Raw genomic sequence first — 18,275 nt, 5'->3', positions numbered from 1 at the left:
CTGAGAAATTTTACTTCTGCATTCAACCTCTGGGGGAGTGGTGTGTGTGGGGAAAAAAGGTATCCCTAGCGGTAGTATATCTGGAATACATTCCTGTCCAGAGCAATCTTTCATTGCTAGCTCAAAAATAACATCAAATCCATAAATTAAAAAGAAAAACTGCTGCTAAACCAGTGGCTTGGGTGATTGTTCCAGTCATCGCCACTGTTGGGTAATATTTTCCAGCTACTCCTCAAATACTAATAGTGCAAACATCACAGAAGACTAAACTTAAGGAGAGTAGATATTTGGGGAAACTACCACTGTTTTATTTTTATTATTTAACGAATTAGCTTGTGAAAGGCTAGCACATTCCCTGCGGAAGAAATTTAGCTTTCCATTCTACAGAACCAGACAGGCAACCTTTCTTTGTGTTTTTTCTCTGAATGGAATATTCATGCACTTAATATGTATCGAGCACTTGCCCTGTTCCAGGCACCAAGCCCCTGGGAACCACATGTGAAGCAGGCACAGTCTCCATCCTCAGCCAAAAACAGCCTCTGCACTGGCTGGTGAGCAGTCAGGCCGTGGCAGGCCGCTCCTCACAAGTGCTGCCCCATGAATCGGAGCCGCATTTTCCTCACTTATACATGGACGCTGTGCCTGGCACATAGGAGGTAGGAGAACATATTGGCCTCAGTGATTTATAAGCTACATTGAAAATAAATATCAAGCTATTCTTTCTTCATGTTTATTGCTTTGATCATCATAATGACTTTTTGTATAAAAGTTTAAAAAATCGATCACTAGGGAGCAGCAACCAGATAGAATATGTTGGAGTGAAGGTTAACGGGAATTAAAATAAAAACTTAAAAAAGTATTTGTTGGAGGCAGAGGGTGGTGATATAGTCCGGGGAGATACTGTTTTAGGGAATAATAAGAGTTTATTGGGACAGAATTTTGTTTCCTTGTTAAACTAAAGGGGTGTTTTAGAGCTGAGAGAGGTAGTTATTGTGTTTTATCAGACATTTGGGGAAATGTGCCGGCTATAGCAATTCTGCCCACCTACACCCCCCAAGGTGAGGATCAGCCCCTCCCATGCGGGTCTTAGTCACCCCACTCCCCGGCCGCCCACAGTGAATGGAGTCACGCCATGCTGACCAGACCATTTCAGTCCCAGGCTTCACGGAGCGGCACACTTTGCTAGTGGGACCTTCACGGCTTCTTCCCTCCTCTCCAAGAAGTGCCATGCTGCCAACATTTCCTTCAAGTAATTCTGTCTGGAGGGCTCTGAGGCGGCCCTGGGGATGGGCATACCTTGCTGGTTACTGAAGATTTTTCTCCAGCCAACTGACAGTATGTCTACTGTATGTTTGTTTGATAAAAACAATCATTTGGGACTATCAACCAAAACACATCACAAATGCCAAGAGTTCCACATTCAGGGTCCAGTTACCCAAACTTCTTGTTTGCTGTAGGTCTCTTAGCAAGGCAAAGGGAGAAAGGGGTCATTGCTTAGTCTGCTTATCATCCTAGGAAGAGCATGATGTTCCCATGGAAAATGGGGTTTCCAACTGACTGGGATTTCATGTGTTCAGCTGTCAGGGCTCCCCATGACCCCCCAAACAACCCCACTAAGTCATTGTATGGACTTCTGAATTGTCAGCAACGTGGAAATTATTATCCCTTCTCTTTCCACTCATGCTATGGTTATTTTGTGTCTCAGTGGAAATCTCTGCATTAGCAAGGACTTTAAAAAGGTGTCTCTTAGAATATTCTTTTGAGTTTTTGAAGTGGTTTGGTTGAGTGGAAGAGGTGAGGCTGCCTCCTAAGAAGTCAGGGAGCTCACGTCAAGCGCACCATGCAGCGCACACCTGCCTTCCCTGGGCCGGCTGGGTAGCCCTGCAGCCCTGACTCCTGTTCCTCAAGATTGCAGAGGCAGAGTGGCAGACCTTTTATGAGACCCAGAAGTGGATCACATGTGAACACAGGTTTGCTAAAATCACAAGGGGTCCAAAGTAATAAAACACATGTTGGCTGCTTATTATTATACAAACATTTAATGAGTTGAGCTTGGGCCTTCCCTCCCCCACCCTCCATGAAGAAATAAGGTTTCTCCTCATCTAAACACTAGACTTCTAGGATAACTACAATTCTGTGTTTCTAGGCTGCTACTTTGCCCACAGTTCCTAAGTTACACATGACATTACCATACATGTTACTAAAATTTGTTACTGGCCTAATTTTTAGTGAACTGACTTCATGAAGAAATAATAAGGAAGGGGGTATTTTTTAAAGAACATTTATTGAATACTTCACATGTGCCAGGTGCTGATATACTGATAAAAATGTCTCATAAAAATACCAAGTGATTTTTAAAGTAAATTGAAAATTATCCCAAAGTAGGACCATCGAGGGCTAAGAAAGAACAGACAGGAAGCAGGCTCCCCCTACCCCCATATCGTGAGCACAGGTGCCGGGGTACCAGACTCTCCAGGACAGGCTGGGTTTTCACTGCAGTAACCATCCCACAGTCTCTGATTTTCAAGAGCAGACTTCCTGCTCCCTCCCCACATCCACTGCAGGCCCACTGTTCACTCAAGCACCTGGACAGCCAGAGAGCTTGTGTGTGGAAAATCGTTGGCAGTCATGTCAGAAAATAAAAGCTCTGCTTGGCACTTCCTTTCATGTTTTGTTAGCAAAGCAAGTCATCCGAGGTAGGGAAGTGTTATTCCCCCCCCCTTTTTATGTTTTTATTTTGAAATGATTCTAGACTCACAGAAAATTGCAAGAGCACTACAGAGAGGTCTCGTGTGTCTTTTACCCACTTGCCCACAATGAGAACATCTTTTTTTTTTTTTTAAAGATTTTATTTATTTATTTGACAGAGAGAGAGATCACAAGTAGGCAGAGAGTCAGGCAGAGAGAAGCAGGCTCCCTGCTGAGCAAAGAGCCTGATGCGGGGCTCGATCCCAGGACACTGAGATCATGACCTGAGCCGAAGGCAGCGGCTTAATCCACTGAGCCACCCAGGCGCCCCCAATGAGAACATCTTAACCAAGCACAGAATACCAGGAGCTGGACACCATAAACCGCCCAAAGACCTCACTCAGAGTTCACACATGTGTGCAAGTGCGTGTGCCGTGTAATGCCATCTGTGGGGCTGTGTGTAAGCCTTGCACAAACAAGATGCAGACATGTTCCAGCTTCCCTAAGCTCTCCCTTTTCTCGGCCCACCCATCCTCCTCCCGGGACCGCCTCATAACCTCTGCCAACCACCAATCTGCTCGCCATTCAAGAATGTTACATAGATGGAAACAAAGTATGGAAACTTTGGGGACTGGCTTCTGTCACTCAGGACAAGGTCTTGAAATCCAAGTTGCAGGTATCAGTAATTACTGTTCTGTGGTGGGGATGAATGATGTCTCATTTCTGAAATCTAACAGTCTAGCATGCTTCTCACCTCCTTCTGCTGTAGGGTCTGGTTCGTAGATGGCAGTTTCCGTTTCTCAGGGGCTTGGAGCATTTGCTGTAGCTTTGCTGAGGGTGCAGGGGCTATGTGTGCAGAAGGCACCTGGGCCTTGATGAGAAGGAAACATCCAGGAGGCTTTCAGATACTAGTTCTAAGGATTACCAACTTCTCTCATGGAGACAAGTTGTGCCTCCTTGATGGGCTGGAGCAGATGATGGGCCCCTTCACAAGTCCTATGACACCCCAGGAAAGCAGCTGTGAAGAACTGGCAGGCCGTTGGGTGGAGTCAGAATGGGACCATCTGAAGGGGGCAGATGGCCTGAGGCAGAGGCCTAGGTCCTAATTCAGGTCTTGGCCAAGCCACTAAGCTGTTTGTACCTCAGTTTTTTACGTATTCATAGGAGAGGAGAGCAGACTTTAGATAGGTTCTAAGATTTCTCCCACTCTAATTCAGTGGATTCAAGTTGGCAAAAGCATCCCGAGCTCTAGAGGCACCTGCAGTCAGGAAGTCATAGTGAGAAGTTGTATTCTATTTTGAAAATTAGGCCAGGGATAGCCCCACTTCGCAGGGGAGGGGCGGAGGTTATAACTTCAATCTACCAAGGAAATAATAAGAGAGAAATGTCATACAGGATCCTTTACCATATTATATTACTACCTGCATTTAGATTTCATGGTCTAGCCCAGAATCGTAATTCACATAACAGCGAAACTCATTTCCCAAGGTCCGGGTGTGTTTTGGAATAAACTTGCACATCTTCACGCCAAGAAGTTTTGCTGCCTCTTCTTCCATGACCGCACCTGAAGGGAAAAAACCCAGTGAACCCAAAGTCTGAAATGCCAACCACAATGCCATCGCCAGCAGTGAAGGGATTCTTGACTAGAATATGTGAAGTTGACAATATCGCTCAGCAAATACAGGGAAAGGTCAATTCTGGATATATCCCTTTTTACTTCAACACATTTGCAAATTACCTACTTTTTCCCTTTTTCATTTAATAAATGTTTTTCATATTTCTGCAAAACTGAGACACTTAGAAAATTTTAGAAATAAAGTTATATTCCACAAAGTAACACAAGTAAAAATAATTACTAAGAACTAGTGTTTTCCAACTTTGAGTCAAGAACCCCCCTTCTCAGTAATACCCGACCTTGCAAACTCATGGGAATACATTCAAACCAGCTTCTGGCTGAGTGCTCCGGTGTCTCACCTGCTGCCTGGCACGTGGCCACCACTGGGGACATGCCCCGGGGACCTCGGAGCACCTCTCCCGGAACACCCCATTGCAGGAAGTACTTCTCCAGGCAGCCCAGGCCCGAGACCCAGGACTCATCCTAGATTCTTCCCTTCCCACATCTCAAGCACAGTGAGCTCTTCCACTTTGATCTCAAAGTGTATCTTTACTCCATTCCCTGCCCTACTTTCTACTGTCATACCTTGTCCCCACCACGTCTTTTCTCTGTTGGACATACCCTCAATGGGGGGCCTGCTTCTACTTCTGCCCTTCAATCCGTTTCAGCACAAAGTGAAAGCACATTCCTTTAGGCCAACTGGGTCCTGTCCGTTGGGGGCTGCCGCCTTTAAAGGATAGCCCCAACAGGGTCCATCACTTGTAGGGCTCCTCCTGCCCCTCCCCCAGCTCCAGCAATGCTCCCTGCACTTGCGCAGTGCCGGGTTGTGCTCCCTACATCCCTCCAAGAACCAGGGGAGGAGGAAAACTCCAGGGGGCTCTGACACTGGTTCCTGGAATTATAATCTCTTCCCTCCCCCCTCCCACCTCAGGGGGGGTGCCCCTTGAGGTCTCCACTGGAATGTTGCTCCTCCAGGAGCTCTCTCCCAGCCCCATCTTAAGGGCACTGGTCAATCTCAGTGCCCGCCCCACCCTTCTCTGATTCTTTCATTCTTTCACTACACTTATCAGAATTGGTCATTCATTTCTTCTGTCTGTTTTGCTAGTTTTTAACCTATCCCCTAAAACTAAAAGGTACGGTCCGTGAGGTCAGAGTGCCAGCCTGTCAGCCAACACAGATGGTTAGCAAACAACTACTGAATTAATAAGCCTTAAGTAAACATGACCTGGGAGAAAAAGTCACCTTCTTGACAATTCTCCAACACAATGGAAAACAGACTCCCTGCAGCTCCAGCTCCCTGCCCAGCCTGAGGGGCATCAGCAGCCCAAGGGCACTCCGGGGTCTGGACAACAGCCCCCCAATGTAACTGACCAGGAGTTAACATGCTAGTTCTCCACCAACCCTCTGTATATCCACCTTAGAAAGTACATGCATGACTCTCACCAGTAAGAAAATCTTCTGTTGATTAAATAAATCTAATCCGATACCTAGTTCTGTAACCCTATGCAATTCATTTTAATGTTATCGATTCCATGTTTCTCTTTCAGCAAGTGGAGAGGCTGGATCAAATACTGCTACTATTCCTGATGAGAAGGAGTAAAAAAACATAGTCCACTCACCAAGTGCCAGACCCCATCTCACGTGTATCATATCACTTAATTCCAGCAATGCTGAAAGGCAGGACGTATTACCAGTCCCAGTTTACAGATAAGGAAACCCGGGCACAGAGAGGTTATGCAACTTGTGTAGGGTCACACAGTAGATGGATTCAGGCTTTGAGTTCTGAGATCTCTTCCAGCTCCTGAAACCCAAGGCTGGAATATCTGGTCGTTGTTCCTGAGACGCACCTACCTGTGCACAGCAGAATCTTGCCCTGAGTCAGATACTTGATGGTTTCCGACGTTTTTCTGAGACACTCCTTGGAAAGGTAGGGGGGATCCGCTATTACGATGTCAAAACTGTGTGTGGCAATTTTTTCAGGTAAATCCAATGGATTATTGTAATCATAGAAGATATACTCCTCTCCATATATGGCAAATCTTTTGTCATATTCAAAGATGTATACAGAAATGTCTTCTCTGTGTAGGGCTCTCAGTTTCTGGTAAACACTGGGGGCACTCACACAGGCTATTCTAGAAAAGAAAAGGAAAAAACTCCTGAAAGATCTTTAATGGATAGTTTACGGTGTTAAGTAACAACAACTACTTCTCTAAGAGAATACAGGTCCTTGCATTCAGATTTTAATCAGACTGCAAGCTAATGTAAAGGCAGTAAATTTCAAGAGAAAACTATACTACCTCACTTTTAAAGAATCTGGTGTTTAAAAATTCTGCAACTCATAATTTTAAGGTATGTGAAAGAATAACTGTGCTTTTTTATAGTAAAAAATGTAAAACATTAGGAACACATTAGGAAGAAAGTTAGATAGCCCAAGGCTTAAATTTGCTTGTTATTTTCACGTTGGTCCTTGTTTTAATATTTATTTCCAATACTTTAAGTCTAAAATTAAATATTTTGAAGCTAATTTGTAATATTCATAATCTAGAGAGAAAAACCCCAAACGGTTGCCTCAATAACTTGTTTTCCACAAAGGTATCGTAAAATTCAACATCAGTGCCAAAACGCTACTTTGAATTTCTGCTTCTTTTTTATATAAGGAAATCAAAGAATTTGTTTCATTATAAGCAGTCCCTAGTTTACAAATGGGTAGTGCTCCAATATTTAACTTCAAAACCAACTACTCAAAAAGTTAAAAGTAACCTAAATATTGAATTACTGAGTTGACTGCGGTACATCTAATAAAATGGAATAGTACATATCATTACCATGCAAGATACTCAAGGACTAAGTGTAAACCACGCTTTTATTATTATTAGTTTCAGAGGCAGAATTTAGTGATTCATCAGTTTCATTGAACACCAAGTGCTCATTACATCACATGCCTCCTTAATGCCCATCACCCAGTTACCCCATCCCTCCACCCACTTTCCCTCCAGCAATGCTCAGTTTGTTTCCTAGAGTGCAGTATCTCATGGTTTGTCTCCCTCTCAATTTTCATCTTATTTTATTTTTCCCACCCTTCCCCTATGTTCAGCTGTTGTTTTTTAAATTCCATATATGAGTGAAATCACATGGTATTTGTATTTCTCTGACTTATTTTGCTTAGTATTCTACTCTCTAATTCCATCCACATCATTGCAAATGGCAAGATTTCATTCTTTTGAATGTCACCTGTTAATGGGCATCTGGCTTCTTTCCATAGTTTGGCTATTGTGGACATTGCTCTATAAACACTGGGGTGCAGGTGCCCCTTTGGATCACTGTTTGTATCCTTTGGGTAAATACCTACCAGTGTAATTGCTGGGTAATAGGGTAGCTCTATTTTCAACTTTTTGGGGAACCCTCATACTGTTTTCCAGTGTGACTGCACTAGTTTGCATTCTCACCAACAGTATAAGAGGGTTCCCCTTTCTCCACATCCTTCCCAGTATCTGTTTCCCTGATGCCGAGTGATGTTGAGTATTTTTTTATGTGTATGTTGGCCATTTGGATGTCTTTCTTGGAGAAATGTCTGTTCACGTCTTCTGCCCATTTCTTGACTGGATTTTTGTTTTTTGGGTGCTGAGTTTGATAGGTTCCTTATAGATTTTGGATACTAGCCCTTTATCTGTTATGTCATTTGCAAATATCTTCTCCCATTCCATAGATTGCCTTTTAGTTTTGTTGACTATTTCCTTTGCTGTGCAAAAGCCTTTTATCTTGATGAAATCTCAGTAGTTCATGTTTGCTTTTGTTTCCCTTGCCTTTGGAGAGATGTCTAGCAAGAAGTTGTTGTAGCTTCCATGGGTATAAGAACATATGCTTATAGATGCTCTGGTGGTCTCTGGGAGATGTATAGAGCCAGAGACCACTGGAGGTGGTCTCCCCACCTCCCCACATGGAGAGGAACCAGGGCCCTGGAGGTTGACTTTTTTCTCAATCCTCTTTGTAACTTTTAGATTTTCATCACTTATGTTATCATTCAAAAAAGTACTCCTTGGGCGCCTGGGTGGCTCAGTTGGTTAAGCAACTGCCTTCGGCTCAGGTCATGATCCTGGAGTCCCAGGATCGAGTCCCACATCGGGCTCCCTGCTTGGCAGGGAGTCTGCTTCTCCCTCTGACCTCTCCCCTCTCATGCTGTCTCTCCCTCTCAAATAAATAAATAAATAATCGTTTAAAAAAAAAAAAAGTACTCCTTTTAAAAATTAGACACAGCTTCAAAACTGTGAAATGCATTTTTAAAAAACATTTTATTTTTTTTATTTGTGAGAGAGACACACAGAGAGAGAGAGCACAAGTGGGTGAGGGGCAGAGGGAGAAGCAGACTCCCCACTGAGATGGGATCCCAATGTGGAGCTCCAGGATCATGACCTGAGCTGAAGGGAGATGCTTAACTGACTAAGCCACTCAGGTGCCTCATGAAATGCATTTTTTTTTTTTTTTTAAGAAAGAACTCTTATTTTTTTTTTTTTTTTTAAGATTTTATTTATTTATTTGACAGAGATCACAAGTAGGCAGAGAGGCAGGCAGAGAGAGAGGAGGAAGCAGGCTCCCTGCTGAGCAGAGAGCCCAATGCGGGGCTCGATCCCAGGATGCTGGGATCATGACCTGAGCTGAAGGCAGAGGCTTAACCCACTGAGCCACCCAGGCGCCCCATGAAATGCATTTCTGAACAGAGACCTGTGTTCCATGTACCAATTGGTTCCCTAAAAGGGCTTCTCAGTCCCAGTGCACTTGAAGTGTGTGATACACCCTGTTGATGTCACATATACTTCTGTGAGAAACAGGCATGTCCCAGCCCAAACAGACAAGGGCCATCAGAACCCCCAGCTCAGGCTGCTGCCAGAGCTCTGGGGGCCAGAGAGAGGCAGAGGATGGAATGATGTCCTCATTGTGCTCAAAGATACCAAGCAATGGCCCTGGCTTAAACACAAAATGCAAGTATCTTCTGAGAAAGAGGGTGAGAGACAGATAATTTCAGACAAACGAAATCTGAGTTTGTCACCAGCAGATCTCCACCATGAAATTTCAGAGCTGTACTTAGGGCTAAAGGAAAGTGGTCTGAGGCACAAGAGGGACTTAGAGTGGAATGGTGATAAACTTGGGGGAGACAATGTCATTTATCCTGCAGCAGACCCAGCTCTGCCACTTGCTGGTGGGTGATCTTCCGCAGGAGACACCATCTGGGGAGCCTCAGAGTCTCTCTTTACAATGCAGAGTATAATGGATCATCAAAAGGGATGACCCCCTGTAAAGCATGTATACAGTGGACAGGGCACACAGTAGGGGCTCAATAAATGCTACCATTATTATTAATTTGGAATATTATGACGCAGTTCCTAAAAATACTGAATATGCCTTTCAGAGAAAATAAAAAACTCCCTCCAACACCCATACATTAATGGAGAAAAAGAAAGCATGTGTAAAAACACTGTCATTAAGAAAAACCTGATAAGCATCTACATATAATTTAAAAGAAAAAGAGCAGCAAAATGAAAAACTTAGGACTTCCAGTTAAAGACGGCAGATATAACACACTCATTTACATTTACTCCCTCATTAAAGCCTACAAAATAAAACATAAGTTTAAGTTCATCCTGTTGCTTAAGCATAAACTGCCAAGAGCAAAGAGAACTCTAGAGAAGACCCAAAACTACAAAAACCAACCCAACCAACCAACCAACCAACCAAAAACCCCTTAAGAAGCATAAAAGTAAATGGATAGGTGGAATCTGGCTCAGCAGACCCAACAAGCCAAGTCCTAAACTGGCAGCCAGGTAAGCTGAGAAGCATCCTGGCTTACCTCAGAGCACCCCCAAAGGCTCAGGGAAGACCTGGGGGAGAAGGCGGGGCTAAAAACAGGAAGATTCACTGAAAGTCTACTTAAACTAGTTTCCAGGATTCTCTTCCCCAACCCACGCCTCCAAAACTGTGGCAGAAACCTTTCCCCAAACTGAAGGGCCCGAGTTAAGAAAATAGAAAAAAGAAAAGAAGAAAAAAGTACAGAAGGTGAAAGCGCCACAGCAAGGCACCAAGGACGGGAATAAGAGAAAACCTGAAGCTTGCCGTGGACAGGGACAAGAAAACACAGGTTTCCTACAAGAAATCAGAATGGCACTGGGTTTCTCACAGCGCCTACAGAAACCCAGACGCAGTGAGCCAATGCCCTCAAAACCTAGAAGAGACACCCAACAACACGAACACAGTCAAGAGGAAAGACAGAATAAAAGTGCTTACATATATGAAAGGTTTAAACATTTTCCTCCAGTGTACCTTTTCAGTGGAAGCTATCGAAGGATGTACCAACCAAGATAAGGCTGTACACTAAGAACTGGAGTACAGGAAACAGGAATCCAGAGGAAAAGAGAAGTAAAAGGGCTCTGGTGAAGGGAGATACCAAGGTAAGACCAACAGCAAAGCTAGAAATCAACTAGTCCAGGTAAGAGCAGCTTGTAAAGCCTCAGAAGTGACTTTTTTCATGGAGTTGAAACATGTCTGCATTAATGGATAGGAGGTTCACATAACTGGAAGAGAGCCTGAGCATTAATTCATGATATGAATACAGATACACATAAAATGTAAGAATTACTGTCTTCAGGAAAATGAAAAATCATACTAGAAAAGGAATAGTATAAGGCTCAGCTTTAAGGGACATTTGTGGTGGCATAATAGAAACCCTGTTCTCACCAAAATTAAGACATAAATCTATCAGGAATGTAGACAGAAAGCATGCATATGTGTGTGTAGTATGAGAGAGAGCTAAATCGTCACACTCCATAGTGAGAAGTGAAGAAATAATGTCTACAAGTGACAGATCAATAAGTGCCAATATGAACATGTATTGAGAAATATGGCTGTAAATATCTAATGCATCCACTGAAAGGGAGCAGAGGGAAGGGAAGCATACAAGAGGGCAGTAAGCAATTGATTTTTTTTTTTTTGAACAAGCCTTGCAGCACCATTTGGCTTTAAATTATATACATACAAAATTCTGATGAAAATAAAAACTGAAATAACAAAACAGAAAACGTGTATTCTTTTTTAAAATTTTTTGAAAGTAATCTCTACACCCAGCATGGGGCTTGAACGTATAACCCTGAGATCAAGAGTTGTATGCTCTGGCAGGGATGTCCACTATCACCACTGCTATTCTACATGTTACTAGAAGTCCTAGCCTCAGCAATCAGACAACAAAAGGAAATAAAAGGTATCTGAAATGGCAAATAAGAAGTCAAACTCTCACTCTTTGCAGATGATACTTTTGTGGAAAACCCAAAAGACTCCACTCCAAAACTGCTAGACCTCATACAGAAATTCATTCAAGTGTCAGGATATAAAATCAATGCACAGAAATCAGTTGCATTTCTATACACCAACAACAAGACAGAAGAGAGAGAAATTAAGGAGTAGATCCCATTTACAACTGCACCCAAAACCATAAGATACCTAGGAATAAACCTAACCAAAGAGGCAAAGAATCTGTACTCAGGAAACTACAAAGTACTCATGAAAGTGAGGAAGACACAAAGAAAAGGAAAAACATTCCATGCTCATGGATTGGAAGAACAAATATTGTGAAAACGTCTATGCTATCTAAAGCAATCTACACATTTAATGCAATCCCTATCAAAATACCATCAATTTTTTTCAAAGAAATAGAACAAATAATCCTAAAATTTATATGGAACCAGAAAAGACCCTGAATAGCCAGAGGAATTTTGAAAAAGAAAGCCAAATTTGGCAGCATCACATTTCCAGAGTTCAAGCTCTATTACAAAGCTTGATCATCAAGACAGTATGGTATTGGCACCAAAAGAGACACACAGATCAATGGAACGGAATAGAGAGCCCAGAAATGGACCCTCAACTCTATGGTCAACTAATGTTCAACAAAGCAGCAAGGAATGTCCAACGGAAAAAAGACAACCTCTTCAACAAATGGTGTTGGGAAAATTGGACAGCCACATGCAGAAGAATGAAACTGGACTATTTCCTTATACCACACACAAAAATAGACTCAAAATGGATGAAAGACCTCAGTGTGAGACAGGAATCCATCAAAATCCTTGAGGAGAACACAGGCAGCAACCTCTTCGACCTCAGCCACAGCAATTTGTTCCTAGAAACATCGCCAAAGGCAAGGGAAGCAAGGGCAAAAATGAACTCTTGGGACTTCATCAAGATCAAAAGCTTTTGCACAGCAAAGGAAACAGTTAACAAAACCAAAAGACAACCGATGGAATGGGAGAAGACATTTGCAAACGACATATCAGATAAAGGGCTAGTATCTAAAATCTATAAAGAACTTATCAAACTCAACACCCAAAGATCAAAGAATCCAATCAAGAAATGGGCAGAAGACATAAACAGACATTTCTGCAAAGAAGACATCCAGATGGCCAACAGACGCATGAAAAAGTGTTCCACATCACTTGGCATCAGGGAAATACAAATCAAAACCACAATGAGATACCACCTCACACCAGTCAGAATGGCTAAAATTAACAATTCAGGACATGACAGATGTTGGTGAGGATACAGTGAAAGGAGAACCTTACTACACTTTTGGTGGGAAAGCAAGCTGGTGCGGCCACTTTGGAAAACAACATGGAAGTTCCTCAAAAAGTTGAAAATAGAGCTTCCCTATGACCCAGCAATCACACTACTGGCTATTTACCCTAAAGATACAAATGTAGTGATCCAAAGGGGCACCTGCACCTGAATGTTTATAGCAGCAATGTCCATAATAGCCAAACTATGGAAAGAACTTAGATGTCCATCAACAGATGAATGGATAAAGAAGATGTGGTATAGATATACAGTGGAATACTATGCAGCCATCAAAAATTGAAATCCTGCCACTTGCAATGATGTAGATGCAACTAGAGGATATTATGCGGAGCGAAATAAGTCAATCAGAGAAAGACAATTATCATATGATCTCTCTGATATGAGGAATTTCAGAGGCAGGAAGGGGGGGTCTTGGGGGATAGGGAGGGAAAATATGAAACAAAATGGGATCGGGAGGGTGACAAACCATAAGAGACTCTTAATCTCATGAAACAAACTGATGGTTGCTGGGGGGTGGGGGGTAGGGAGACGGTGGTGGGGTTATGGACATCAGGGAGGGTATGTGCTATGGTGAGTGCTATGAAATGTGTAAGCCTGATGATTCACAGACCTGTACCCCTGGGGCTAATAATACATTATATGTTAATTAAAAAAAATTAAAAATAAATAAAAAATAAATGTATCAATTCTAAGCCAAAAAAAAATACAGGGTGCCTGGGTGGCTCAATGGGTTAAAGCCTCTGCCTTTGGCTGTGGTCATGATCCCGGGGTCCTGGGATCAAGCCCTATTTTGGGCTCTCTGCTCAGTAGGGAGCCTGCATTCCCCCCCAACCCAACCTCTGCCTGCCTTTCTGCCTCCTGGTGATCTCTCTCTGTCAAATAAATAAACAAAATCTTTAAAAAAAAATACAAATGGTTAAAAAAAAAAGTTGCGTGTTCCACCGAATGAACCAGCCAGGCGCCCTGAAAACCTGTATTCTTAAAACTTCAAAAGTCAAACATTAAGATTTTTTTTTTTCTTTTAAAGCAAACTTTAGGGGTATAAATGTAAGAAACAAGTTAGAGAACACTGAAATAAAGAACAGAGGTAGGATATCTTATGAGTGGATTTCTGTGTCCCTAAACTCAGTCCTGGAGCAGTTCTTAATTCGTCATGTTCTGCAAACCACGGCTTACTGCTTTTGCAGATTAGGGTTCAGACTTCTTACAAACCATTGCTCAACAAGGAAGGCCATTTCAAAAATTACTTTAGATCAGAAGGCAAAAGAGAGACCAACTCTGGATCTTACCTGCCACGTTCTCCAGCAGCCGCAACGGCTTCTGTTGCAAGTCGCAAAGCGGTGTCCTGACTGTACCAAAACTGGCTCAGCTGCTGGAACAGAGCAATGAGTCAAAGTCATTTCAGAACCACCATAAATGCTGTCCTTTAATTTATATTTACCATATCAGTGTGCACATTTTTTTCAGGTTTTTTTCTTTTTAAGATTTTATTTATATATTTGACAGAGATCACAAGTAGGCAGAGAGGCAGGCAGAGAGAGAATGAGAAGGAAGCAGGCCCCCTGCTGAGCAGAGTCCGATGTGGGGCTCGATCCCAGGACCCTGGGATCATGACCTGAGTGGAAGGCAGAGGCTCAACCCACTGAGCCACCCAGGCGCCCCACTTTTTCTTTTTAAAAAGTAATTATTCTTTGAAATTATTTTACAGAAGGCTCTAATTAAGCCCCTGAACATCAGGGGCCGCTGACATCACAAAAGGAGACAACCAATCAGTGTTTCTACTGATGGTAGAACACTTCCACCTTTGTGTGACTCTTGGCCAAAAACTGAACTTGAGTTTGATTAAGCTTCTAGATTCAATTACCAATTAGCAGCATATGTTAACCAACACCACAGGGATGAGGACAGCAAAACCCAGTCTGTGATCCTTTTCCCCCCACGCTTGGCCTCAGCTTTTACCTTATGAACGGTTCCTGAGTTACTTGTTTTTTCCTCAAGGGGTAAGTTGTTTGTCATCTTGCTCTTTGTCTTTCTTTCTTTGTTTACAACAGATATCATCTATTCAGCATTCTTTGGTGCAGTCTTATACAAGCATGAGAGTAGAAATTATGCCCATTTTTCAGAGAGAAGAAACTGAAGCTCAGATTGTTAACACTACATTGCTGGAGCTGGAATTTCAATTTGGGGCTATCAACCCCAAATGCTATGCTTTACCATCACATTATACCATTCCTCAGAAGCACAACCCTTTCAATCCCAGTTTTATAAGACAAAAAGCCCTAAATGGCCACATATTTGTAGAGAAAGACCTGCTACGTACGTAATTCATCTGAACATTTTCAATAAACTTATTTGTCTGAAGGAGACTGCCAGTGCTACAGTTTAGTTAAACTGCTAATTAACCTTCACCTATTTGTGTAGTGCATCAGAAACAACACTGCTTGCACATGCAAGAGAAGCAGGCCGATGAAAGGTGCGTGTCACCCTGCTCTTTGTCTTCATGCTGATTGATTACCTTCTTTTAACTTTCTAGTGATCCTTAATTATCCACTTAATTAATACGTGAAGGGGGGTAAAATTTTAATGGAAAAAGTAGATTCCTCTGCAATGGGAAAAGGCCCATATCCCCAATAGGTCTCCCCCTGGAATGGCAGGGCTGGGAGGAAGTGGTGGGAGTAGACGAGTGTGCTGCCAGTATATGCTGATGGCTCTCAAACCCAGTTTTAAAAATGTCTCCAAAACATATGACCATTTCAACAAATCCAAAAAGAAAAGCATTTAGCAAAATTCAACACTGCTTCATGATAAAAAACAAAAACAAAAAAACCTTGGGACACCTGGGTGGCTCAGTGGGTTAAAGCCTCTGCCTTGAGCTCAGGTCATGATTCCAGGGTCCTGGAGCCCCATGTCGGGCTCTCTGCTCGGCAGGAAGCCTGCTTCCCTCTCTCTCTCTCTCTGCCTGCCTCTCTGCCTACTTTTATCTCTGTAAAAAACAAAAAAACAAAAAGCAAACAAAAAAACTTAAAAAAAAAAAAACAAAAAAAAACCCTCATGGGGCACCTGGGTGGCTCAGTCGGTTAAGCGTCTGACTTGGCTCAGGTCAGGTACTGGGATCAAGTCCTGTATTGGGCTTCCTGGTCAGTAGGGAGTCTGCTTCTCCCTTTGCCTGCCTCTCCCCCTGCTTGTGCTCTCTCTTGCTCACTCTCTCAAATAAATAAGTAAAATCTTAAAAAAACAAAAACTCTTAGAAAATTAGGAATAGTAGGGAACTTCTTTAAACTGATAAAGGGCATCTAAGAAAAAAACCAAAAGCCTTAAAAAACGAAAGATCTATTTTTTTCCCATAAGATAAGAAGTCAAGAATGTCTGCTTTCAACATTTTTTTTTTAAGATTTTATTTATTTATTTGAGAAATCATGCATGCAGAAGAGAGAGCAAAGATGAGGGAAGGGGCAGAGAGAGAGCAAGAAGCAGACTCTCCACCGAGCAGGGATCCCAACGTGGGGCTCAATCCTAGGACCCTGGGATCATGATCTGAGCCGAAGGAAGGCACTTAACCTACTAAGCCACCCAGGCGCTCCTGCTTTCAATATTCTTATTCAACATTCTACTGCAGGATCTAGCCATTGCATTATATTCATTAGAATATATACATATTCTAATGAATATAATATATATTATATATACAATGTATATATAATACATATATAATATGAATATATAATTATATATATTCTAATGAATATAATGGTATCATTATATTCATAAGAAAATAAATGAGTAACAGTCAAAAAAGAAGTCAAACTGCTAATATTTGCACATTGTGTGACTGTTGACCTAGAAAATACCAAGGTGGACAAACATTTCCAACACAGAATGTACTTATTCATTTGGATATATATGAACTATGTCTGTGTCTAACCATTCTTAGCTGCAGGAAAATGACAAGCTCCACCTCTCTTCGTTTAAGAAGCTGGAGGAAAGCCCCTAACACACAGGATATGCAGGGGGGTCTGCTCGACTTGCTCTAGGAGGTGGGTGACTATTTACGGCAGTTGGCTACCGAGCTGCCCTTCTCTCTTACTCCAGCATTGTCAGAGCTCAGCTGTGTGTTTTGGCTCTCCTCATACCCTTCTAAAAAAGAAAAGTCTTTCTCTTATTCAGCGTGCTGCATGAAGATAGCTTTAAAAGTCAAAAGCACTACTAAACTTATAAAAAAAACAACAGTCCCTGTCCCCACTCCTAAAAAGCATCTTCTGAAGTGTTGGCTCTTCTGTCATTTGTTTCCACATTTCCAAATATTATGCTTTAAATGCTTTTTTATTTTTTAAAGTTTATTTATTTATTTATTTTTAAGTAATCTCTGCACTCAGTGTGGGGCTCAAACTCACAACCCCAAGATCAGGAGTCCCATGCTTTTCTGACTGAGCCAGCCAGGTGTCTCTAAATGCTATCTCTTGATTAATTCACTTTACATTATGGCAGATGAGAATTTCACTCTGTCATGCACACCCTCTCCTATCCCCTCACCTCCCATATAATTATAACCTGTTTTGGTTAAAATCATGGTCAGTGTTTACTGTGGGGGCAAGTAACATATTTTGCTACCATTTCCTTCTAGTATGTTACCTTTTCTTTTTCCTAGACTTAATACATGTGTCATTTGCTTGTTTCTTTGAGCTCACCTCTAATTCTTCCGCATCCTCTGGCAGCCTTGGAGAAGCAGTGCATGGGTGGTCAATGCCATGAGACTTGCCATTTCTAAAATGTTTTTTAGTTTACCTTCATGTTTGATAGCTCAGCTGAGTACAGAATTCTAGGCTGAACAAAATTTTACTCCAAATACTGAAGACATTGCTCCACTTTTTTCTAGTTTCTAACAAAACTATCAAAAAGTGCAATGTGACTCATCCTGAGTCTTTGTAGGTGGCCTGCTTTTCCTCTGGAAGGTTCTAAGATCCTGTCACCTGCATACAGAATTTTCAGTCATGTAACCATGTGTCTTAGTAAGGATCTGAAGTTCTGGAAAATTTTCTAATATTAATCTTTGAAGATTTCCTCTCCCCTTTGTTTTCAGTTCAATATTTCTAACTCCAATTAGTTAAATATTGAGCCTCTTGGATTTATTCTCTAGTTTTATAATGTTTTCTTTCCAATACTTGCATCATTCTCTCTCTTCTTTTTTTTTTTTTTTTTTTTGGTCCCTAAGAAATTTTCTCAATTTGATAAACAAACCAAACCAAAGAAAGTGTCAAAATTATAAAAATACATAATTCTAAGTAGTGCGATTAGGAATAATTTATTTTTGTGTTCATATTTTTATATATTTTCTACAACACCCATGGATTACTTTTAAAATCAG

General features: G+C 41.9%; 1 protein-coding gene across 2 annotated transcripts in view; it reads right to left on the bottom strand.

Moving 5' to 3' along the window:
* Positions 1 to 2,976: 2,976 nt before the first annotated feature.
* Positions 2,977 to 18,275, bottom strand: part of LOC111159937 (EEF1A lysine methyltransferase 1) — a 28,109-nt gene continuing 12,810 nt past the window's right edge. Inside the window, exons 3-5 of one of the 2 annotated variants that reach the window (XM_022522625.1) lie at positions 14,203 to 14,285; positions 6,155 to 6,435; positions 2,977 to 4,252 (exon numbers count right to left, since the gene is read on the bottom strand). In XM_022522625.1, the coding sequence (XP_022378333.1) occupies positions 4,116 to 4,252; positions 6,155 to 6,435; positions 14,203 to 14,285 (501 nt within the window). In that variant the 3' untranslated portion in view covers positions 2,977 to 4,115. The remainder of the gene's footprint in view (positions 4,253 to 6,154; positions 6,436 to 14,202; positions 14,286 to 18,275) is intronic. The other variant, XM_022522626.1, reaches the window with a different exon arrangement.

This window comes from Enhydra lutris, unplaced genomic scaffold (assembly GCF_002288905.1).
Source record: "Enhydra lutris kenyoni isolate GAN:26980312 unplaced genomic scaffold, ASM228890v2 scaffoldscaffold71, whole genome shotgun sequence".
NCBI lineage: Eukaryota > Metazoa > Chordata > Mammalia > Carnivora > Mustelidae > Enhydra > Enhydra lutris.
The sequence above is the reverse complement of the archived record's forward strand: the minus strand, read 5'-3'. Positions and strand labels throughout refer to the sequence as shown.